The sequence below is a fragment of the Sorex araneus genome, chromosome 1 (assembly GCF_027595985.1).
Source record: "Sorex araneus isolate mSorAra2 chromosome 1, mSorAra2.pri, whole genome shotgun sequence".
Classification (NCBI taxonomy): domain Eukaryota; kingdom Metazoa; phylum Chordata; class Mammalia; order Eulipotyphla; family Soricidae; genus Sorex; species Sorex araneus.
The window spans coordinates 385,402,646-385,425,975 of NC_073302.1; the positions used below are offsets into that span (position 1 = coordinate 385,402,646).

General features: G+C 35.7%; 1 protein-coding gene across 1 annotated transcript; it reads left to right on the plus strand.

Moving 5' to 3' along the window:
* Nucleotides 1–2,335: 2,335 nt before the first annotated feature.
* Nucleotides 2,336–18,749, plus strand: PDK4 (pyruvate dehydrogenase kinase 4). Its single transcript, XM_004602199.2, has 11 exons — nucleotides 2,336–2,769; nucleotides 4,336–4,477; nucleotides 5,388–5,459; nucleotides 6,227–6,411; nucleotides 6,599–6,685; nucleotides 7,330–7,407; nucleotides 9,501–9,577; nucleotides 11,457–11,555; nucleotides 11,755–11,865; nucleotides 12,368–12,481; nucleotides 14,479–18,749. Exons 1-11 carry the CDS (start codon nucleotides 2,640–2,642, stop codon nucleotides 14,620–14,622), a joined length of 1,239 nt encoding a protein of 412 aa, XP_004602256.1. The 5' UTR covers nucleotides 2,336–2,639; the 3' UTR covers nucleotides 14,623–18,749.
* The last annotated feature ends 4,581 nt before the right edge of the window (nucleotides 18,750–23,330 follow it).

The window sequence follows — 23,330 nt, forward strand, 5'->3', positions numbered from 1 at the left end:
CTGTCAGGAAAACTGGATTAGAATTCTGTTAAGACTGGTAAGAATATTCCTTAAAATGTTAGGAATTAAGGGTCTCAAGTAGGTATGCAATGTTCAGAATTGTTATAATCAAATAACTTACTAGAGCTTTCATGGTCTACTTTTGGTCAAATAAAGACATTTATTTATCCATTCCTATCTCCATCAAACTATCTTTTCTGTTAAATAATAGCTGAGAGATTTATATCCAGATAGGCATAGGTCCTGGAACTCTCAAGGGAGAGTCACTCCCAAATAATCTTTGTAGTTTTACCTCCATAGCCGCTAGAACACCTCCTCAATCAGCCCTGAGCCTGGGAATGGAAGTGCCACTCTCTTTCCAGGTCACACACTAATCGTGGCAATATATAGTATCTTAGCCAACTGGGTAAGCAACTTGACCTGGCTATTCCAGTCTAACCAACATAAATGTTGCCAGTTATAACAATAGTTCCCATCATAGAGATGTGATGCAGAAGAATGCAATGCACTGTGACAGGAACTGGTAAATAGTTTTGGAAGTGATGCCATGGAACAAAAGTTTAGTGACCTCAGCTCACATTAAGCCCTTAGTCACCTCTATGAATGGTAAATGACTTCACCTCATTTGTAATTATCCCACAAAACATAGGGGACTGGAGCTCAACAGGCTTATGAATACAGTGTTTGCCTAAATTAGACTTGTCAATAATGCCATATCATTTGCTTTTTTCTTTGCATGTAACTCAAAGGAAAGAGAAAATTTTTTAGATCTTCCATTTAATTTCCATGGTTTATTCGATATGCCAAAAACAGTAACAAGAAGTCTCACAATGGAGACCGTTACTGTTGCCTGCTCGAGCAAATCAATGAACAACAGGATGACAGTGCTACATTCAATTCCATTTCTCTCACACCACAGACCTTTACTTAGTTGTTCTACTTTATGAACTCTTTTATTGTTGCTGTTGCTTCATTGAACTATGGCAATGTAACACAATTCATAAATACACTGCACTGTAGCACTGTTGTCTAGTTGTTCATGGATTTTCTCCAGAAGGCATCAGTAATGTCTTCATTGTGAGACTTGTTGTTACTGTTTTTAGCATATCAAATACACCAGGATAGCTTGCCAGGCTCTGCCACTGGGGGCGGGTTACTCTTGGTAGCATGCCGTGCTCTGGGCTCTCTCAGAGAGACGGAGGAATCGAACCAGTGTAGGCCGTGCAAGGCAAATGCCCTACTGGCTGTGCTATAGCTCCAGTCCAATTCAAAAATATAAAAATGTAAATTATAATGATATCAGAACCTAATAGAGTAGCAATTTGGTATTGCCCCACTGTTTCCACAGCTAAGCTCGAGGACTTGGCAAAGCTCGGTAAGAATAATAAAAATGCTTCAGCCATGGTGTGTACCCCATCCTTTCAGGAAACGGGGCCTGTGGTAATTTAAGAACACAAACAGCTACAATATGATGTCATACATGCAAGGCATCTATTTTAAAGAAAGGGGTGCAAAGAGGCCATTTAAAAAAGTTTTCTTGGCCCAGGGAGTTTGTTCTATTTTAAGAATAGAATATAATGTTTTAGGCAAAGATTTGGATTAAGAACATTTCATACAGAGGGGAAAGTAGTGAATTCTCTCGGGGGGGGGGGGGGGGTACAAAAGTGGCATCGCATCGACAAACTTATCTCTTTTGTTTTAATTAACAGAGATAAGCACAATGTATAGAATGTTGACCCGGGTGGAATTCAGTTGACGGCCTTTCACCACTCAAGAAAAAAAGTACATATGTTTTGGGCAGTTCTCCAACTGTCAGCAGTAGGAACTTCATGTTCCATACAGAGCTCTTCAGGAGAAACCACCAGAGTTCTTGGCATTGTTTACTCCTTTCTCTCTCCAATGACAAGCCAGCCCATACTTGGAAACGCAGTTGATTGGATACCATTAAAATCCCCGCTTTGAGCAAGAGCCAATGAATGCCAGGAACCCGGGGATTCTGGAAAGAGTGTTTGGCCAGGAACGCGTGACTTTGAAACAGTGCCTCACTTGTAAACAAGGACGGGACAGACGGCCCCGGCCAGCACGCGTCCCCCAGCACTGTCCCAAGCGTCTGATCTTTGGCCCACTTTCCCCTCCAGATGTGCACTTCAGCTTCCTCCTGCGACCCGCGGAGTACTCCCAATGCCAGCACGGTGTCGGGTCACTCCGCGGGGACAGCCACCGGAGGTAGAGGGAGGCGGGTGGGGGCGCGAAGGCGGGGCCCAAAGTTCTTTTGATCGCAGCTGATTGGCGAGCCCCCAGTTCAGAATGTCCTCGAGTCCCAGCGACTCCTCCCCGTTTGGGGGTGGCGGGGACGGGGGTGGGGGAAGCGAGGCACACAAATAAAACCCAAGGAGGCGGACGTGATGGGAAGACGCTGACTTGAGAGTCTCGAGCACAGCACACACTGCCCGACTCCTGCACCTCCAAGCACCCTAAGAACTTTATCCAGGGCGAGGTGCACTTACTCCCAAGAACACCTGGCCCTGCCCTGCCCCCGCCGACGCACCCACGAAGCTCTTCCTCGACTCGGGTTCTGCTCCCTGCAGCCTGCGCCCCTCCAGTCCGCCCCAGCTTCGAGCAGTCCCGTGGGCTTGACGATGAAGGCGGCCCGCTTTGTGCTGCGCAATGCCGGCTCCCTGAGTAGTGCCAGCCTGGTGCCTCGCGAGGTCGAACATTTCTCGCGCTACAGCCCGTCCCCGCTGTCCATGAAGCAGCTGCTGGACTTTGGTGAGTGGAAATACAGGGCTCAGGCGCGGGTGTCAGAGCTCTGGGGTTGGACTTATTTATTTATTTATTTATTTATTTTTTCCCAGCCCGGGTGCTGGGATTGCTGCTAAAACAATTGGGATTGTTGCCTGGAGCCTGCACCTTGCGTTTTCCTAGACTTGCCTTCTTTCTAAGAGTTTGTCCCTACAGTCCAAGTCCACTTACAGCCTGTTGAGACTGGATGGTTTGAGCTCATATTTCCTTCCTTTCCAAAGTTTCCTTTCAAAACACTTCGCTTTCAGTCACCATTTAATAATGAACTGGAAAAGTCTCCACCTTCCTCACAGCATAGGACTTGCTAAAGAGGCTTCCTAACATAGATTAAGAATCCACACCTTTGGGGGCTGGAGCGATAGCACAGCAGGTAGGGCGTTTGCCTTGCACGCTGCGGACCAGGGTTCGGCTCCCAATATCACATATGGTCCCCTGATCACCGCCAGGAGTAATTCTTGAGTGAGAAGCCAGGAGTAACCCCTGTGCATTGCTGGGTGTGGCCAAAAAAAGCTAAAAATAAGTAAATAAAAATAACCTTGGAGGATTCTTCAAGTTATTTGATATTTAGATGAATACTCCCTCCCTCTTCGCACAGGGAACTTTTTATTAGCACTATAAATTCATAATCTGTTTTACTAATACATTTCTTTGCTCACCACTACACTTTTTTTTTATGAGGTCTTTAATCCACTTTGGTTTTTTTTAATGTTTTCTGGTTCTTTTTTATTTAATTTTTATTGAATCACCGTGAGAGAGTTACAAGCTTTCATGTTTGGGTTACAATCTCACAATGATCAATCACCACTACACTTTTGCAAGTAATTTGCGCTTTGGCTATAAATACTTAAACCTTATCCAGTATTCTTAGAAGGAAGGCTTCAAAGAAGGAAAGTTTAAATGTGAAATTATTTATAACTGCTTTGGAAGTATCATAATTCCCACCATATTACCTTCTTAATTCTACCATTACCATAGATTCACATCTAAAAGTTATGAACTTTGATGTCTCCGTGATAGTGTGTCGTTGATCGGATCCACAACTCTAATCAATACCAAGAGCTATGGGATAGTCTGTTTTGTTAGAAATGAATCTTCCTCAAGAAGAGAAAACAATCTTTCTCCTTTTTTTTTTTAGCCCCTTATGAAAAAAAAAAAATCAAAACAGGCCAGAGAGAGACCATCAGGAAGTGTGCTTGCCTTAAGTCTGCACCTACCGGCTTGACCCCTAGCCCGCCTATGGTCACGTGAACCAGGAGTGATTCCTGAGTGCAGAGCCAGGAATAAGCCCTGAGCACCTCAGGGTGTACCCCAACAATAGAAAAAAAAGAAAAAGAAAAAGACACGTTCATGAGTCATCCATAAACAGTAACCTGCGTGAGAATGAAATAAAAATTTAATAATGACAGTATGTGCTCTATATTGGGTAATGCCATACACACACACACACACACACACACACACACACACACACACACACCAGGCAAATGTGTTTTCCCAACAACTATATTTTATTATCAACTGTGTCTGTTACAGGTTCAGAAAATGCGTGTGAAAGAACTTCTTTTGCGTTTTTGCGGCAAGAATTGCCTGTGAGACTAGCCAATATCTTAAAGGAAATTGATATTCTTCCTGATCGACTAATTAATACCCCTTCAGTGCAATTGGTCAAAAGTTGGTAAGTGGTTAACTGTCTTAAAACCATGTCTAGTTTTAAGCGTTATTAAAATATGAATACTTACAATATATCGACACCATAATTGGATGGCAGAGAAGCTCTAGATTCAAATCCTGCTTCTGCTATTTCTACTAATTGAGGAATCTTTGGAAGTTTTAAAAATAACATTCTCGAATTCTGCTTCTGTGACTTCTATTAATTGAGGAATCCTTGGAAATTTTTAAAAAATTCTGTCTTTCTGTTACCCTATTTGTTATTGAGAAGAGTAACATGTATGCCTCAAAGGGATTCTTAAGTATAATTAAATGAGGCAGTCCATTAAAAAAAGCCATTAAAACAGTACCTGGAACATATCTAGCATACATTAAGTGCCAATTAATACCCTGTGTCATTAGGTTTTATAAATAAATATCCTGAAATTTAGAAAGAGTTGATGAGCCAAAGAAACATAATTTCAGAGAATATAATCAAAATATTCACTAAAGCAGATATGTCACAGAGACTTCACCTAACCTAGTGACTATGTCTATTTGCTCCTTAATTTAAAAATATACTCATAAATAATTAGAATGAAACACAAACATAATCAACAGCTTGCTTGATACTTTAATTTTAAGATTTATACCACTCTACCCGTGCATGTATTAGGAAAAGAACATGGAACCTTTCCTTAAAAGTTGTTTCTGCTATAAGAAATGAGAACACTTGGCAAACAACACTTAGAAAACTGAATACTGATCTGTAACCACTTGAGAGTCACAAATTATAGGAATAAAAATTTTAAGTTAATAGTTTTAAACATGGTGTTTCCAAATATGTTTAATATTTTCTCTTTTCAAATAGTTTGAATATACCATTTGTATCTAACTATTTAATTTTAAAATTAAAATCATGTATTTTCACTTCACAGGTATATCCAGAGTCTGATGGATTTGGTGGAATTTCATGAAAAAAATCCAGAGGACCATAAAGCTTTATCAGAGTAAGTTCTTTGCATTAGAATAAATGTCTGAAACTTTTTCAGGCAAACTTTTAACATTTCCTTAGACCTGGATTAAAGGACTTCAATCCTTTAATTTTTCACAACATTGGGTTTTGGATTATTGGTTTATAAAATGGTGAAAAAGAAACATAGCATTGAAAATGGTGATGGGTTTGAAAAGTAGACAGTAATAAAAAAATTAACCAGATGTTAAGATTTTTAGTATTTACTATTGCATTCCATTAATAACTATCAGTCTCATCAGTGATGACACATTTTTTAAGAGTAACCGTTTCTAGTTAAAACACTGTAGCACTGTCGTCCCACTGTTAAAAGAATAAGAAATAAGAAACTTCTAAATTAAAAAGAAATTAATTTTCAAAGTATTTTAGAGTCATCTTTAATATTAATACTTATTATTTTTTCAAGAGAATACTTGTGAAGATGTAGAATAAATACATGATTACAGAGTTGGTATAAAAATACCAACTATGTAAGCTAGAAGAAAAGTAAATCTGTTCATGGAAACAACTATTTTTCTTTATTTGTGAAAAAATGATGGTGTGTCTCTCAATGTAGTCCAAGCACTGCACTGTAGCACTGTCATCTCGTTGTTCATCGATTTGCTCAAGCAGATGTGGTCCAAACATTATATTATTTTATTTTTAAAATGGACACTTAAATAATGCCTTAGTCTCCTGGGAAGTAATCTAAGGAAAGAAGGAAATTTATGTAAACTTTTATTAACTATGAATTCATTGGTTTAGTTTTGTAGATACTCTCATCAAAGTTCGAAATAGACACCATAATGTAGTTCCTACAATGGCCCAAGGAATCATAGAATATAAAGATGCCTGTACAGTTGACCCAATCACTAATCAAAATCTTCAGTATTTCTTGGATCGATTTTACATGAACCGTATTTCTACACGGATGCTGATGAATCAACACAGTAAGTTACTCATCATGGTCATGATATAGAGATTGGTTGAAAATAAAAGCCAAAATTTAACTGTTTCATTATGTTTGAAAAACAAACATTTCAAGATGTTTCATTATTGGATCTTATTCATTCACAGCAATAGTTCTGATTACTATTAAGCTGGTATTTACAACAATATCTTTTACTTTCCTAACAGTTCTTATATTTAGTGACTCCAAGTCAGCAAACCCAACCCACATTGGAAGCATTGATCCAAACTGTGATGTAGCAGCAGTAGTCCAAGGTAATTAATAGATTTCTGCATGCTTTCCCCCTTTTATTTTTGCTTTTTGGGTCACACCCAGTGATGCTCAGAGGTTACTCCTGGCTCTGCACTCAGGAATTACCCCTGGCGATGCTCAGAGGACCATAAGGGATGTTGGGAATCAAACCTGAGTCGGCCGTGTGCATGGCAAATGCCCTACCCACTGTGCTATTGCTCCAGCCCCTGAATCCCCTTATTGAAAACATATATAATTGATAATATTTGTAGTTGAGGAGAAGATGAATAAATTATGTTCAAAGTGTTTCATTTGAATATTTTATTCTGTCATAAAACCTTTTGCTTTTGAGGGTGTCTTTACAATCATTTATAATATTTTTTTAAAGTGAAGATACCAGTTGCTAAAGTGCCTTGTTTTACATGTTATTTTTATCTCAGCAAGGTGCATATTCCTATTATAGGTATAGCTATAGCCTAAATACTTCCTAACTTTTCTTTAATAAAGTGCTAAAAGTTGTTTTTTTATATATACCATAAACATGTACTCTCGTATCTGTTATAGAGTAAGTATAGCGTGCATGCTGAGGATCACTGTTCATTAAAATTTTTAAAGCCTACCTGTCGTGAATTCATTTTATCATTATGAAAATATCTTTCAATTTCAGATGCCTTTGAGTGTGCAAAGATGCTTTGTGATCAGTATTACTTAACGTCTCCAGAATTAAACCTCACACAAGTGAATGGTAAGCTGTAAATAAAATATACTTTATGGGAATATTTGTGTTCTCCCTGTTAAGATTACCTCTGGTAAATACATAATGGAGTCTATGTTCTTATTTTTGCCTAAAATTGTTACACATTTCTCAGTTGAATCCAAGTTCTCTTAACTGGAAAGCTACAATTGAGCACAGTCAGCTGCTAATGATGATGAATTAAAAATAGCTTAAACAAATAATTTAGGTTTTAGAGTGGCAATTCAGTTCCAGTGTTTTAAATCAAAGAAAGAGTACTCACTAACAAATATGTGGATAGAACAACCGGTACTAGGGAGAAATTGCTTGGTAACAGAGATTTCACCAAAATGATTACTAACGTTTTAGAAGGAAATTGTGGGTTTATCTGCACATGTGTGTACGTGTTCATTCCCAGCAAGATATGCGTTGACTCCTGAACTATACACATCTTTTCCAAAATTATCCCTCTTTCTGCCAGGGGTGAGAATGGTAGTGTTGCCTGGGATAAAAATCTCGGCCTATATATGTGAAACATGCTAAGAAAAATACTCTAAATTTCACTACATGAGCCAGCCACAGGACTGAGGGAATCAACTCAGGGGCTAGAGTATATATACATAGGAGTTCTGTGTTCAGTCCTCAGCACCATGTGGTCCCTTGAGTGGCACCAGAAACATCTCCTGAGCAATTCCAGGTATGACAAAAATATAAAATAAGCAAGTCAATCAGAGAGGACAAAGTCTTATATGAAGTATTTACTAATATCATCAAGTAGATAGTTGAATGGTGATTTCCAGGAACCAGGAGAGGTATAAAATGAGAAGTTGCTATTTAATACCCATTAAATGACTTTTGTCAATAATAAGTTTGAGATATCTACAATATGATTTGTGCCTCTATTTTTAATACTACCATGTGGTGCATTTTAAAATTTAAAGGGCAACATTCATGTGAAATAATCTTATAAAAGAAAATTTTGGTTATATTAGAAGTACATGCCATTGTTTTGGAAGCAGGCCATACTTCAGAAACTTCGACTTTTAGGACACCTGAAAAATCAGGTCTTTCTTTATTGACAGAAGCAATGTGATAAATGTGATAAATTCATAGCACTGTTGTTATTGTTTTTTAATTTTAACCTTTTTTCCTATTTGCTTCTCAAAACAAGATAACACAGTTAAATTGAAGTAACCTCCTCTTTTTCATGGAAAGTAAATAAAATCTGTTCAAGGACAGTGTTTTTTGGTTGTGAGAGTTAAAAATCAAGTTATTAAAAGTAATAATAGCCTAATTCATGGATTTGGGATGTGTAAATTTAGGTAACTGTGAAACTAAAATTAGAAGTACGAACAGATTTTAAAAATATATCTCATCCTTAGCAGTATCTAGCAATGTTGTTGCATAATACTTGCAGACAAACTGCCTTGAACTGTTTGATAAAAAGGAAATTGTGCCAGACCTCGTGTTTAGTTATTCAGACTTTGCCAAGTCCCAGACACCAAAGAATAATACTTTTTTTTTCAAACATTATTGTGAAGCCTTTGTTTCTGTTTCCTTTAGCCTGCTGGTTAAATTTAAGCATAGTAAGATGACAGCATTTAAAAACTGAGTGACACAAAAATAAAGAATGATTGTGTTATTTTATTGTGGATTAAAAATTTAATAAAGTAAGCCAGCACTAATTTTGGTGTTGTATTCTATGAGCACATTATTTTTTTTCTTTTTTAAAAATGCATCTAACTTTAGCCTCTAAAATTTTCCAGTACACAAATTTTGAAAGTATAAGAAAAATCTACATTATTTAATCTATAACGTCATTGTTGTACCCTTCATTTAATATTTTACATCTGTAGAAAAATGCAAAAATTAATTACAAAGTACCAATTACGATAATCCATTTTGAAAATAAGCAGTCGTGTTTACTACTTAAGAGGGAAGCTTTTGGGATTATACTTTAGAGTGAGGAGGGTGGGGGATATTTTAATCTTGTTAATACCTAAAATCTTATTCTGATAGTCTTATTCTGATAAAAAGCACTAGTCATTCCTCCCTTTTATTTTGTGGTTTACCAATTCTAAATAAATTTCATGTTTTTTTTCTAGGAAAACTTCCAGGCCAACCTATTCACATTGTCTATGTCCCTTCTCATCTTCATCATATGCTTTTTGAACTATTCAAGGTATAATATTTCATGATAATTTTGTTTCTCTTTAACAAAATATTACTAGCTTTTAAAAATTGTTTCTGTTATTCTTACTGAAAGCTTCTCAGTCTTCTCCTAAGCATGCCTCTGTGTTCATAAGAGGAAGCTACTTTCAGTGCTTGAAAGAGTTCATGCAGTTCTTTGAAACATCATCAGCACGTATTTGAGAATGCACAATATGACTCATCACATCTCAATGCTCTCTGTTCTCATTATTCTTTCAGGTGTCCAACAAAGCACTAGTTATTCCTGCCTTTGTGAAGGAAGGTCATGGGCTAAATGAGTCTGTGAAACAGACCTTTTATCTTCCACCTCCACAAACTGATCCATCTCTAAATCCAAAGGTCTAGGTTCAGAATTACTATAGGTGGTAGGATCCTAACCTGATCTTGTATACTAAGAGAATGGTCAGTTCCTTCAATTGTCTTCTTTCATATACATTTGAATCAACTGGGGTTTTGATAAAGCAAAAAAAATGTAACTTAGTGGGTCTGAGATGAAACCTGAGGTTCTCACTTTTTAATAAACTAATAAATGGAGCATTGAGCCCTACTACAACACTGTAGCACATTCCTCAAGCTTTTGTGTGCATTTGAATCACCTGGCCAGCTTTTTAGGTTTTCATTCTGTAGATCCGTAACTCCCTCTTAGAGAGCCCGGCAAGCTACGGAGAGTATCGAGCCCGCACGGCAGAGCCTGGCAAGCTACCCGTGCGTATTGGATATGCCCAAAAAAACCCAGTAACAATAAGCCTCTCAGTGAGAGACATTACTGGTGCCTGCTCGAACAAATCGACGAGCAACGGGATGACAGATCCGTAAATATGCAATTCTATATTTTTAGAGCTTACTGGCATCACTTAACTGGTCTAGGATTGTCTGCTGCTAGGAGTCAAATCATTTCATGGATTCTAAAATCAAATATAAAACTCTGAACTTAAACCAAAAAAATTTAAAAAATACCAGGAGCATTTAGATTCTTCTCAAGGGTCCCATCAAATACTATAAAGAGAAAAGTAAAATCTGCCTCTGATTCTGATAAAATTTTTTTTTCAGAATGTAATGTGCTTAACTTATTCTAATACTAACTAGTGCAACGAGTATTAATCGTACTACAAACTTTAGTTCAGCTGATTGCTAGAATTTTGTATTATAGAGAAATCAGGAAACAAACAACATGCCCAAAGACTAGAGGAAAAGGGTGAAATAAGCCGAGACTTTATATGAGATTCATCCAATTCTCTGAAGACTTTTTAAATTTCTTCTCTGTTGAAAGACAAAGATACTTTTATTGATTTTATTTTAAATTGCAATGGGCCCATTTGTAGTTTTGTTGCCATCATTGATAAAAGTTAAGATGATAATCAAATGCAAATTGAAATTTAATTTATAATTATTTGCTATCCTTTTAAATATCAACAACCTTCTCCCAACAAATTTTATAAAAGCCAATAAATGGTTCAATGATTCACTGTTCATTTGTTACATAATAGTCTTTGGTGCTTGGATGTAAAATGTAATGGAAAGACAGAAAGGAGAGAGCCAGGAAATGGACTATAAAATCCAATTTCTACATTTAAATTAAGCTTACAAATAAGAGCTTGACAGCATGCAGAATTGTTTTTCCATTAGACATTTCTCCCAGGAGTTATGTTGCAGAGTAAATGAATATTTTTCATTATACATTCTGTATAACACATTCATAAATGGCTATTTACAGAGCTGTTTTACTACTAACTTAAAGAATATGAACTTTGAATTACTCTCTGTGCTACTTTTATTTTAAACATAAAAACTGTTTTTTATTGTTCTCCATTTTTCTGCCATGGAATTACTTATGGTTTTGTTTTTTTTAGAATGCAATGAGGGCAACAGTGGAACACCAGGAAAATTGTCCTTCTCTTACACCAATTGATGTGATTGTTGTTTTGGGAAAAGAAGATCTTACAATTAAGGTGACTACTTTTTGCTTTTCTCTGGAGTTTCTCTCGGGAGTATTAACAACAACAACAGTGAAATAATAGTAAAGCACTCTACTTTGAGCATTAGATCTAAGTTATCGGCCTCAAAAAACTTTCGAATAAAAAAAATACTTTATATAGATCTCTGCATAGTGCTTTTTAATGTTAAGGTCTAATGTTGTCTGTGCTTAAGATTTCAGATAGAGGAGGTGGTGTTCCCCTGAGGATCATTGACCGCCTCTTTAGTTATACTTACTCTACTGCACCAACACCTGTGATGGACAATTCCCGGAATGCTCCTTTGGTAAGACCAATTATATGACTAAATTCATCCCACCTATCTATTACTAAATGTAAGCAAAAATTGGAAGGCAGTTGGTGGCAAGTTGATTCATTTAGTTAGATTTGGGAGATATATAGATAGCACTGTCGTCCCGTTGTTCATCAATTTGCTCGAGCAAGCACCAGTAATGTCTCTATTGTGAGACTTCTTGTTACTGTTTTTTTGCATATCCAATACGCCATGGATAACTTGCCAGGCTTTGCCGTGCTGGTGGGATACTCTTGGTAGCTTGCTGGGATGGAGGAATTGACCCCGGGTCGGCTGCGTGCAAGGCAAGTGCCCTACCCGCTGTGTTATTGCTCCAGTCCAGTAGTGAAACAGTTCTACAAAGGTATCTCTGATTGGAGCTACTTAATATAGGTTCTACTGTGTCAGTAGTAGAGAGGATAATTGCTCCTTCTTATACTGTATCTCAGTGAACATGTACATCTATTTTTACCAGTAACTGATCTTTCCCCTCTAGGCTGGCTTTGGTTATGGCTTACCAATTTCTCGTCTCTATGCCAAGTACTTTCAAGGAGATTTGAATCTCTTCTCTTTGTCAGGATATGGAACAGATGCCGTCATCTATTTAAAGGTACTCTTTGAATTCAATAAGAAAAAATACTTCTGAAAATATTGCTTTTTTCACATCGCTTAGTTCTCTTGTTTGCTGTGTAATCCAAAAACAGAATTAATACAAATAATGAACATTTCCTATATTTTGAGGGAGTATGTGTAAGTATAAAATTTGTTATTTAATCTTGTAGCCTACCAAAATAGAAGCAGGATCAGTCTACCTGCCTCTAAAAAAGCAAAATCATTTCCAAATAAGCTCATTAGTTTCAAAACGAGGGCATGCACATATGGACTTTTTAAGGTAACTTCTTTTGACATCTCTGAGAATAGTTGTGTTTTTCTTTTATTTAAATGTATGGGAAACTTATACTAATAATGTTCCAACTGGGAGAACAACAAATATCAAGATAGTTAAGACCTTCAGATGACCTTATTAGAGAAATCCAAGAAAGGAAAGCTATTCACAACTGTCAGTGGGATGCCAGACATTTCCTGTTTCAACCCTAAAACTTGGTCCAGGCTTTTCTATTCTGATAAAGCCTCGATTTGTTAAGGTCATGGTCTTGGTTCTGTTAATCATTTACCAACTATTTCTACTGAAAACATAGCAACTAAATAGGCAATAGCAACTTAAACATAAAGCTCTGGCTCCCATTTTGCACATGAAAATAGCATATTTCTCCCACTATCTAAAAGTAGAATGTGCCTATGAAAGTTTCATAAGCTGAAATGGCCTGAAGTGAAGAATCAGTTACCATTAATTTATATAGAAAAGTTGTTGAGCATTCTCAGACTCAAGACCTGCAAAATCATACCAAATAACAGAATGAAAAATAATACTGACCTCTAATAAAAGTACAAATGATGTAAATTCCTGTATAGGAGAAAAATAATATATGTATAGTTTGAAGGTGTTCTCCAGATTCTGAATGGGCACTCTGTGAGATTTTTCACTACCACTGACTGTGCTAAAATGATTACAGAAAAGTATGACTTTCATTTTCAAAAGGCAGGCAGGTATAGAGCAGGCTTGCAGGATGTTTTGAAAAACAACGTATTGTATGGTATCATAATAAATCTCACAGAGTGCCCATTCAGAATCTGGAAAACACCTTCAAACTGTCTTTTCCCACTGCATTGATTAGTTTCAATTATGTCTAGTCTTATGCTAGTTATAAAGTCTTTAGGAGATCTCTTAGGCTTTTCAGATACTTTAGACACATACTGCTACTGGATGCACAAAATAAATGCAAATAAAACAAAGATGCTCACAGATATATTTCAAAGCGGTGGCAACTTGACACTGAGATGCTGATTGTAGTGGCCTGAGAAGTTAGGCTGTCACACTCTGACTGCTCAGGCTGTGTGCTACCTTCTGATGGCTTCAGCAAAATCTGTACTGGTATTATTTTTGTTCTGCCTCTGATGTAGTAGAAAATATCCTCTTCGAACTCCTTGACACTAACAAAAACAGGTGCTAATGTAGGTCTTGAGGAAAGCCAAATGGTGCAATTCAAACTTTTGAAAAAAGTAATGCTTAATGAACTTTGGCATTTTAATCATTAATGTTTTCACTTTTACACAAGTAAATGATCTTTCACATATTGGGAGAGTCTTCTAAAAGAGTAATATTTAAGACTCTCACTTTGCCGCCAAGACAAGAGTTTCGCCTTGAAAGAATTGCTTTGCTGTTCAACTCTCTGACATTAACAATGTTCTGACTTATGTATAGTACTGAGCATAAATTATATTCCTTAGTTTGTAACTATGTATTTTCTATCCAGGCCTCTCCTATGTGGAAATGATACTTTTTTTCAGTTGTTTAATTTTTTTTTTACTAATGCAGTATCTGTTATTTATAGATTCTTCATGTGTTCTTATTCCTAAATCAATCAGAAGAATACATTTAAATATTGGAATACATGGGCCTAATTTTTTTTAAATAATTACGTTAAGTATAAATTAGGTTATGATTAATTTCCTTGGTTTGATAGTTTTCCTTCTCTTTACTTCCAGGCCCTGTCTTCTGAGTCTATAGAAAAGCTCCCAGTCTTTAACAAGTCAGCCTTCAAACACTATCAGATGAGCAGTGAGGCTGACGACTGGTGTGTCCCAAGTAAGGAACCAAAAAACCTGGCGAAGGAGACACTGGCTGTGTGAATGGGGGCACTTGCAACACTGGAAGGGATCAAAGTGGGCTCACACTAGTGCCGCTTCCTGAACGTTTGCATGTGAACTCTGGTTTCCTCAACAACATGACGACAAAAACTCCTTGATTAGAACATTGAGGCAGAGGAAAGGGGCTTGTTTCTGTTACCCAGGAGAGCACAGTGCTGGACGGCAGGAATGAACAGATGACTGACTCTTTTATTCTTCTCACTTAGAATATGCATGAGTTGATAGCAAATCCTAAAGAAGAAATAAGCTTCAGTTTTCCATTATTTTATCAACAAGAATGGGAAAGGGAGAGATGTGAAGACTTAGGCCAGAAGTTGCAATTGACTGTGTTGTTGAATGACGTTAAAAACAATTGGTATTTGCTAAATACCAAGTATCAATATATCAAGCACTGCCCTGTCATTCAAGGATTGGGACTTACTTTACCTTGTGTGATTAGAAATGTAAATGTACATTTTATGTGCAGATATGAATCTGTATATTTAGTGTGTGTGTGTATATATATGTGTGTGTGTGTGTCTGTGTGTGTATCCTCTAAGAAAAAAATGTTGGCAACCTAAAAAAATACTTGCTTTGAGAAGGTACGAGTTAAAACATTTTATTCAGTGTTGCTGCCAAGGTTTACTGCCAATATGAAAACTCAGAAGGAAACCTTTTAGTGAAAAGTAGAGCCCTTTAATATGCTGCTTTTCCTGTTCATGCTCACATAATAAGAAAACATTTATTGTTAGGTACCTGGTTGTGGGTGAATTAAAAAGTCTGCACCAAATTCAGAGTGTTGGTAGTGGAGTGAGATAAGAATTACCAGGGTGACTGCAACCTATCTCTTGTTTTGCTGTGTTTCTAAATGATTTGAAAAAAAAAATCAATGTTAAGGAAAGAAGTTTGTTCAGAACCTGTGTCAGGAGGAAGGACTGCTTTCTCCCAGGTAATCCAAAGATATCCATGTTTCTAGGATTGAAAAGAGGGAATATATGCATATATGTTTATATGCATATATACATAAGCATATGTATATATGCATATATGTTTATATGCATATATACATAAGCATATGTATATATGTTTACATACATATATATGTATTATATTATCTACACTCCAGTGTTTATTTGCCTGTAACACAATTCCAAGGTGCAAATGGCTTAAGAAAATCAGAATTTAAGTACTCCTTGAGTACTTTTACCAAATAAAATAATTAAGGAGTTTTTATGCCAGGATGTTTTGTGAACCATAGAGATTTAAGAGCTGATATGTAAAAGCTGTAAAGCGTATGAAAGTTTTGGAAAGTTGAGTTGGATATACTAGGCAAGTTGATGGTTCAGCCTAGTAGATTATATTTAGAGAAGAAAATGAATGTAGGAAGGGAGGGAAGCAGAAGACAGGCATTTTGTGTATGTTCTTCACAAGTAATTTGAAGAAAAGTAACATTTTTCTATATAAATTATTGACAAGAGCATTTGTATCTTACTAAGGACTATGGTCTTTCTAAGTACTATATGGCTTCTTTAAATGATTATCTTGTAAAATAATAGGCCTTTCTGAAATTAATAAATTCATCCGTGTCAAATTGATGTTTATAAGTGGGCAATAGAAAAAACTAGAATTGTCAGCATTGTAAAATAATCAGTACTGTTTTGTGTGTTGAGTTTAACGTGCATATTTAATGTTGTTATGGTTTAATGTCTTGGTGCTGCAGATAGAAGCCTCAAACTATGTTTTGTAGATTCAGACTTAACTATTAAAGTTTCAGGCAGTGACTCTCATTGATTACACAAAACTATTTGCAACCAATTATTTGACTTTTCAGTTTTTACTGAAATGTAAACATTTTTGCATATAGATACATGTATTTGCCAAAGATTTAAAGCAGTCAGTTAATTTTAACATAGCAATACTGTGAACTATCTTGAAACAGTAGAGAAAAAGAAATACATCTCCGTAACAATAATGTGTAGAGTTCTATAAAATAGGAATAGTCTACACTGGCATTTGTAAATCTGTTGATGAGTTTTAGGATTCTAGTGGCTGATACTGAATGCTCAAGCGCACTTAAATTCTTAATGCATAAATTGTACTTTATTTCTAGGTTGTGTACAGAGAAATTATATAATTTTATAATAAATATTTTTATTAAAATAGTAAAAACAATCTTAAAGTTCTTTACTCAAAATTAATGGCAAACTACTGATTATTTGAGGTAAATGTTTTCTTCATTTTTATTCAATCATATTCATGAAGACTTGAAAAAAGCAAAAGTAACTTGCAATCTTACTGTAAAACAAAAGGTATTTATAGCACTCCAGAAATTTCTGTCATTTGCATTCTTATGTATAACACAAGTGTATGTTTATCTACATGTATTTAATAATCATTTTTGCAATATTTATATTCTCTACATATTTTGGTAAACTCACTTTAGAGTTCCAGTTTTTGTATTTACATAGTAAGTACAATAGCGCACCAAAGTAATTACCTAGATCACTTAGGTATTCCAAATAATTTCTGGATTAATATCTGAGTAAAAATAAAATACCAATAAGATCATTAAATGAAATTAATGATTTTACTATTATTATACTGTCTTTTTTACCAATTTAATCCTACTTTATCCTTACACAGCAACCTTTACCTGTTGCTATCCTGTCCTTATTGGCAAAGTATTGCAATGATAATAAGAAAAGGAGGAGGTAGGAAAGAATGGGAGAGGGAGTAGGAGGTAGAAACAAACACAAAGACACAGAGAAGTTATATTAAAATAAAATTATAAAATCATTGGAAGAAATTTTCCATGATAAAATTCTAGACTATTGCCAGAATGATCATACTTGAATAGAAACAGCATCAACTGAAGACATTAGGTCCTGAACAATCTAATTTAACTAATTCCCTTTTATAAAGACAATCTTCTTATTTCCTTCATTTCTTCTATCTGAGAACTACTGTATTATGTTTCAAGGAAGCATATGGTCACATGCACAGACAGATGCACACATTTGCATAAATCCCCCCCCACGAGCCAGTGCACGTACTCGCACACGCACACACAGAATTCAGCTACACAGTTGTCTTAGATTGAACTGTTTAAGAAAGTTAGTGCTGTTTATCACTCAGAATCTTCACCCATAGTGCCATAAAACTTGCAAGACAGAAAATTCTACAATTCTCCATGTACTTGTAATGTGTGCATAAGAGAGATCAATGTGATCCAGAAGCACAAATATTGATTCTGATAATCCAAAAGCTTGAATACTGATCCGGATAATTATTTTTTATCCTACTATGCTTTCAGTCACTAGTTACTTATATAGATGGAGATGTCTCATAACTACTACAAATGTACATGGAATCTCCAGGTCATTTTTTCTGTCCTTACAAACCAAGTGACTTTCAGGTGACAACTTTCAAGTCAACTTTAGGTTAACTTTCAGGTTGACTTCCAAGTGACTAGGTCCCAAATACTCACTCCCTTATTCCCCATGAACAGTTAGAAAAGTAAGATTGTATCTTCATAAACATTCTCTTTGGAGGAATTTTTTACTTTTAATAAAAATTTGAATTACTAACTTACTAAACATTTACTGCATAAATGCATAAATTAATTTATGCCCATCATAGCACATCATCATTGTATTTTAGAGCTGGTTTGAATTCTATATTTAATAATTGCACATAATATTTTATAATATTTTTAAAATTTAAGTTGTAGTCAAAAATTTTATTGCAGAAACTCTGGAATACGTTTACAAACTGTAAATTGCAATTGAGGTTTATTTGATATCATTTTCCATTAGCAGTCTTTGGTCATTATCACATCTTTAAAAAGAAATTAAATAATGGTTAAGATTATTATTACTAAGAAAATTTCTTGAGAAAATAGATCAGTATTTCAGCATTTATGGGTATTTTCCCTTCTTGTTCACCTTGGACTCAGATGAGAACATATTACCATCCATATTTTATGGCTCCTTAATGGAAATCAGCAACATCTTTTAATGAGATTTTTCAGTTCCTACCCACTGCAAATAAACATTAAAAGTCATTCAAAACCAGCATAAATGTCAGTAGCCTTGTAACTGTGTTAAATCTATTAAATGATGTGAAAATGATGTGAGTTGTCTTAGTGATAAATCCTGCAACAAAATAATAAAGTTATCATAGAATTATGAGACATCATTTTCATATTTACTGCTACCATTTAATGTAATTAAAATGGCAAAGCACTGCTTGTCAAATAATGTGATTTAGCTAGGAATTACTTATTAGCATGCTATGTTCCCTAAGTGTAAAATAATTTTAATAGCTTTGTAGCACTGTTGTGCCATTATTCATGGATTTGCTCGAGTGAGCACCAGTAACATCTCCATTGTGAGACCTATTGTTAACTGGTTTTGGCATATCGAATATGCCGCAGGTAGCTTGCCAGGCTTTGCCATGTGGGAGTGATACTCTCGGTATCTTGCCAGGCTCTCCATGAGGGATGAAGGAATCAAACCCAGGTTAGCCACATGCAAGGCAAATGCCCTACCCTCTGTGCTATGGCTTCAGTCCAGTATTTTAATGTCTAAGAAAAATAGTTTATTTGACCACAAATTGTTGAGATTTAGTACTTTAGTCATTCTTTATTGAATATCTTGCCTCCAATTTGTTTCATTTTGTTACTTTTTGGGGGTCACACCTGACATCCTCATGCAAGGCACATGCCCTTCCCACTGTACTACCACTCCGACCCCCCTTGCCTCCAATTTGTCTTATCACTGTTAAGCTCAAAGTCATTTGCAGGTTTCCACTTCCTAATAGTCTCATTTTATGGTTTATACAATCTAATCTACATGATTACCCTTTCAAGCTGTACTTTACTGCTCAACTTGTATTTTTCAAGTCACTGGTATATTTTCTTCTAAATATGCAGCAGAGATATTTTATTTTGCTCATTGTTAATATGTCTATTGAAATAGTATATAAGCCTCTTTTCTCCATTATTTTCTACATTCTGCTCTACTTTCTACACTGAACTCAGCAGCCACATCTAAGTACTGATCATCTCAGCCAAAGTGCCTATTCTCCCAACTTCCTCCTCTAAACTTTCACCTGGGAAGGACCAGTTTTGTCCTCATAACTGAATTCCCAAGATTACCAGTTAAAGGCTATAGAGATCTATACATATAGAAATGGCATATAGTTAAGTGGTATACTATCCAGATGCCCCAAATCCATATTTATCTCTAGATTAATAAGATTGTAATATATACATATGCATTAACTTAAATCTTCATTTCAGACACAAAGCCACATCTTTTCCTTTAAGGAATCTTGAAAGAACACTTCCTTTTACTCGAAAGAGTCCTACTGACATAGATAATCACGAATCACAAAATCTCGTTGATCGTCGATTTCTCAAGTGGGCTCAGTAACCTCTCCATTCATCCTATCCCTGAGATTTTAGAAGCCTCCCTCCACTCGACCTTCCCAACAATGCCACATTGGAGCTTGCTTTTAAGTCTCTGGATGTTGGCCGTTGATGGGATTACACACACCTGGGTTCCTCTGCCGGTACCTTCATGCGTGAGGCTTGTCCAAACGTGTGGACAGGGGCCTTGAGCATGGCTGTAGCTACGTTCCCGTGGTCTTCGGCCGCCAGAAGCTCTGCTCCAGGTGGGAGGGAAACTGTATCCCATCCCCTCCGAGGGTCCCCGGGGAAGACAGCCAGGCATGTGGGCAAGAGACTCTTTGACATAGATATAATAAATTAAATAATGACAAAATATTTTAATAGCATTAAAAATATTTAATAAAAATTTTAAGGCAACAATAGAGACACAGTAAATCCTAACACACATATCTGTGCAAATATACTAACATTAATTGCTATAAAAAGTTTTTGAGGAAAAATAGTTTTAGGCTAGCAGAACTAGATTCAAAGAGGGCAAGTTACATGATGGAAATGGATAGAAGACCACTAAAGAAAGTGTACGGGAAGAAGGCTTCAAAGGTAAGTTGGAGTCATAATACCTGGGACATCAAGGAGATAATGGTCAGGATAATAAAAAGGATAAAAGCAGTTCTCTTGACTGAAATTGCACCCTGTTTTGGTGACTGTTTACTTAAAAATTACAACAAATAAAATGATAAAATTTTCTGAAATAGAAAACAAAATACTGGGGCTGGTGCGATAGCACAGTGGGTAGGGCGTTTGCCTTGCACGCGGCCGACCCGGGTTCTAATCCCAGCATCCCATATGGTCCCCTGAGCACCGCCAGGGGTGATTCCTGAGTGCAGAGCCAGGAGTGACCCCTGTGCATTGCCAGGTGTGACCCAAAAAGCAAAAAAAAAAAAACACTCAAATAAATAAATGAAGAGAACAAGAGACATGTGACTTGATGAATGGAAATTGTGGGTTTCCATCCAAGAGTCTTGGTTCTCTGGCATGCTAAATTGCTATCTTAGCATTGTCACTTCTGCCATGAACAATTACACTTCTGCATTGAACAATTACAATTTTTTCTAACTTAGCTTTCTGATTATTGAAGAAGAAATAATGAAATAATCTCTTACCCATAGAATGTTACTAAAATTAAAATGAGTTAATATACGTAAAATATTTGTAATTCACTTTAGCATAGAATGAAATTTATATAGATATTTACTATTTAAGTCTAGATACTTAATCTGAGTTCCAATGATAGTAAGTGGATAGCCATAATAATAAAGTAATACCGCTTATATACCAAGAGTAACACACCACATTTTATGGGGTTTAAAGTAGAAGGCAACCAATCTCAGGAAGAAAAATTTAAAAATTTTTAAATATATATATATATAAAAGTACATGAGGTTCAATCTTTAAGAACATTTTAGTACTCTGTTATAGAGGTCTTAATGGCTCCAAGGTGAAATATAACAATCTTCACACACTTTCCACTAAGAAAACTCTTTTGGATCAGTTTTAGTAGATTATTCATAAGAAGCAATGCAAAATAAATTATTTTGGTTCTACTTTGGAGGCAGGGTTTGGGGTTAGGGGTGGAAACATCTGAAATATGGTTGTGGGAAGGTGTAATGATGGTGGGATTGTTGTTGAAATATTAAACGTAATAAATTTTTGTGAACAACTTTATAAAAATAAAAGTTAAATTTAAAAATTAAGTTAAAAAAATAAAGTACTGGATTTTAGGTATGAAGCCTTAAACTATGTTATCAGGTAATATTAGCAATAGTAGAAAATTTGCTCTAGAATACCCTATTGCTTGATAACAACCTTGAGGTTTTTGTTTATTTATTTACTTATTTTACAACCTTGAGTTTTAACTTTTAGGCCAAAATGTTATTTGTGATCTAAAATTGATGAATTAGACTGAAATCTGCTAAAGCAGAGATAAAAGACAGACCTTGAACTCCTTAGTAATGCTGTCCAACCCAAAACTGGATAGATAATGGTGCCATCAATTACCCAATGAGATCTAGTAACTCTTTTTAAGTCCTTTTGAAAGTACTAAACAAAAGTCCATCTCTGGATATGGAGAAAACTGATTACTACATAGACAAATAAACACATAAAGAGCCTAAGGCCCACTGAGGAATTGTGAAATGGATGAAAGAGACTCACATTACAATTGTTTGGGGTTTTGGAGTTTATTTATTTATTTAGGCTTTTTGAGTCACAAGCAGCAATGCTTAGGGGTTACTGCTGGCTCTGAACTCAGGAATTACTCCTGGTGGTGTTTGGAAGACCAAATGGGGAGCCAGGGATCAAACCTGGGCCAACTGCATGCAAAGCAAATGCCCTACTTGCTGTGATTTCCTTATAATTGTTATTTTTAAGTAAAATAACAGAGGCTGACTTTCGTTAGGCAGCCTGTTTCCTCTTCCAAATATCACATTTTGTCTTGTAAAAGCAATCTTTAAATGACAACAAAAATAAGCACAAACTATACATGTAAAGAAGTCATTGGAAATGCTTCCCTGGCTTGTCAAAAATAAGATTTTTTTCTCACCTTTTTCTAAAAATGTCTAATAATAGTTTTTTGCAACTAAAAATAGATCTTGTGTTATGTTAGAGGTGATCATATTTTGACATAAATCTGAGAGTTCCAAGCAGGATCTAACTTACCATGAGCTAATCTGGGGAAAATTATATTAGAGGAAGAACTTGTACTGAACACAAAGAATCAAATTTCCTAAGCAATAGCAATCTACAAGTCATAACGTGGACTTGATACTTTTAAAACATTTCAATAACCACAATATATATTTCAAATATTAGAATAAAAATTATATCACTAGACTCTCTGTAAAACTCTTTTTTCAATTTCTTTAAAATGTTTTTATTAATTAAAAACTGTAATTTACAACAGTATTTATAGCTAAGTTTTAGATTATAAATAATAAATATATATAAATATGTAAGTAAATATAATATTTCAACACTAGTCTCACCACCAGTGTCAACTTTCCTCCATCAGTGTTTCCATATTTCCTCTCTACCCCCAAATCCCTTCCCACTCCCCACCTGTCTACTTGGCAGGCATATTATAAGGCTCCAGTAGCTGAAGCTAGATCTCATGTTTTCAGTGTTCTTGAGTCTATGTTTTGGATACATAGCTATTCTACTCTCCCATATTACCAGTATAACTGAAGACCCGATATCTGTTCAACCATTACTTCCCATTCTTTTTTTCTCTCATCTTTGA

Coding starts and splice junctions, on each gene's coding strand:
- PDK4 (XM_004602199.2), top strand. CDS start 2,640: ATGAAGGCGGCCCGCTTTGTGCTGCGCAATGCCGGCTCCCTGAGTAGT. Junction 11,556..11,754: donor AAGAAGATCTTACAATTAAG/GTGACTACTTTT, acceptor TCTGTGCTTAAG/ATTTCAGATAGAGGAGGTGG. Junction 11,866..12,367: donor ATTCCCGGAATGCTCCTTTG/GTAAGACCAATT, acceptor TTTCCCCTCTAG/GCTGGCTTTGGTTATGGCTT.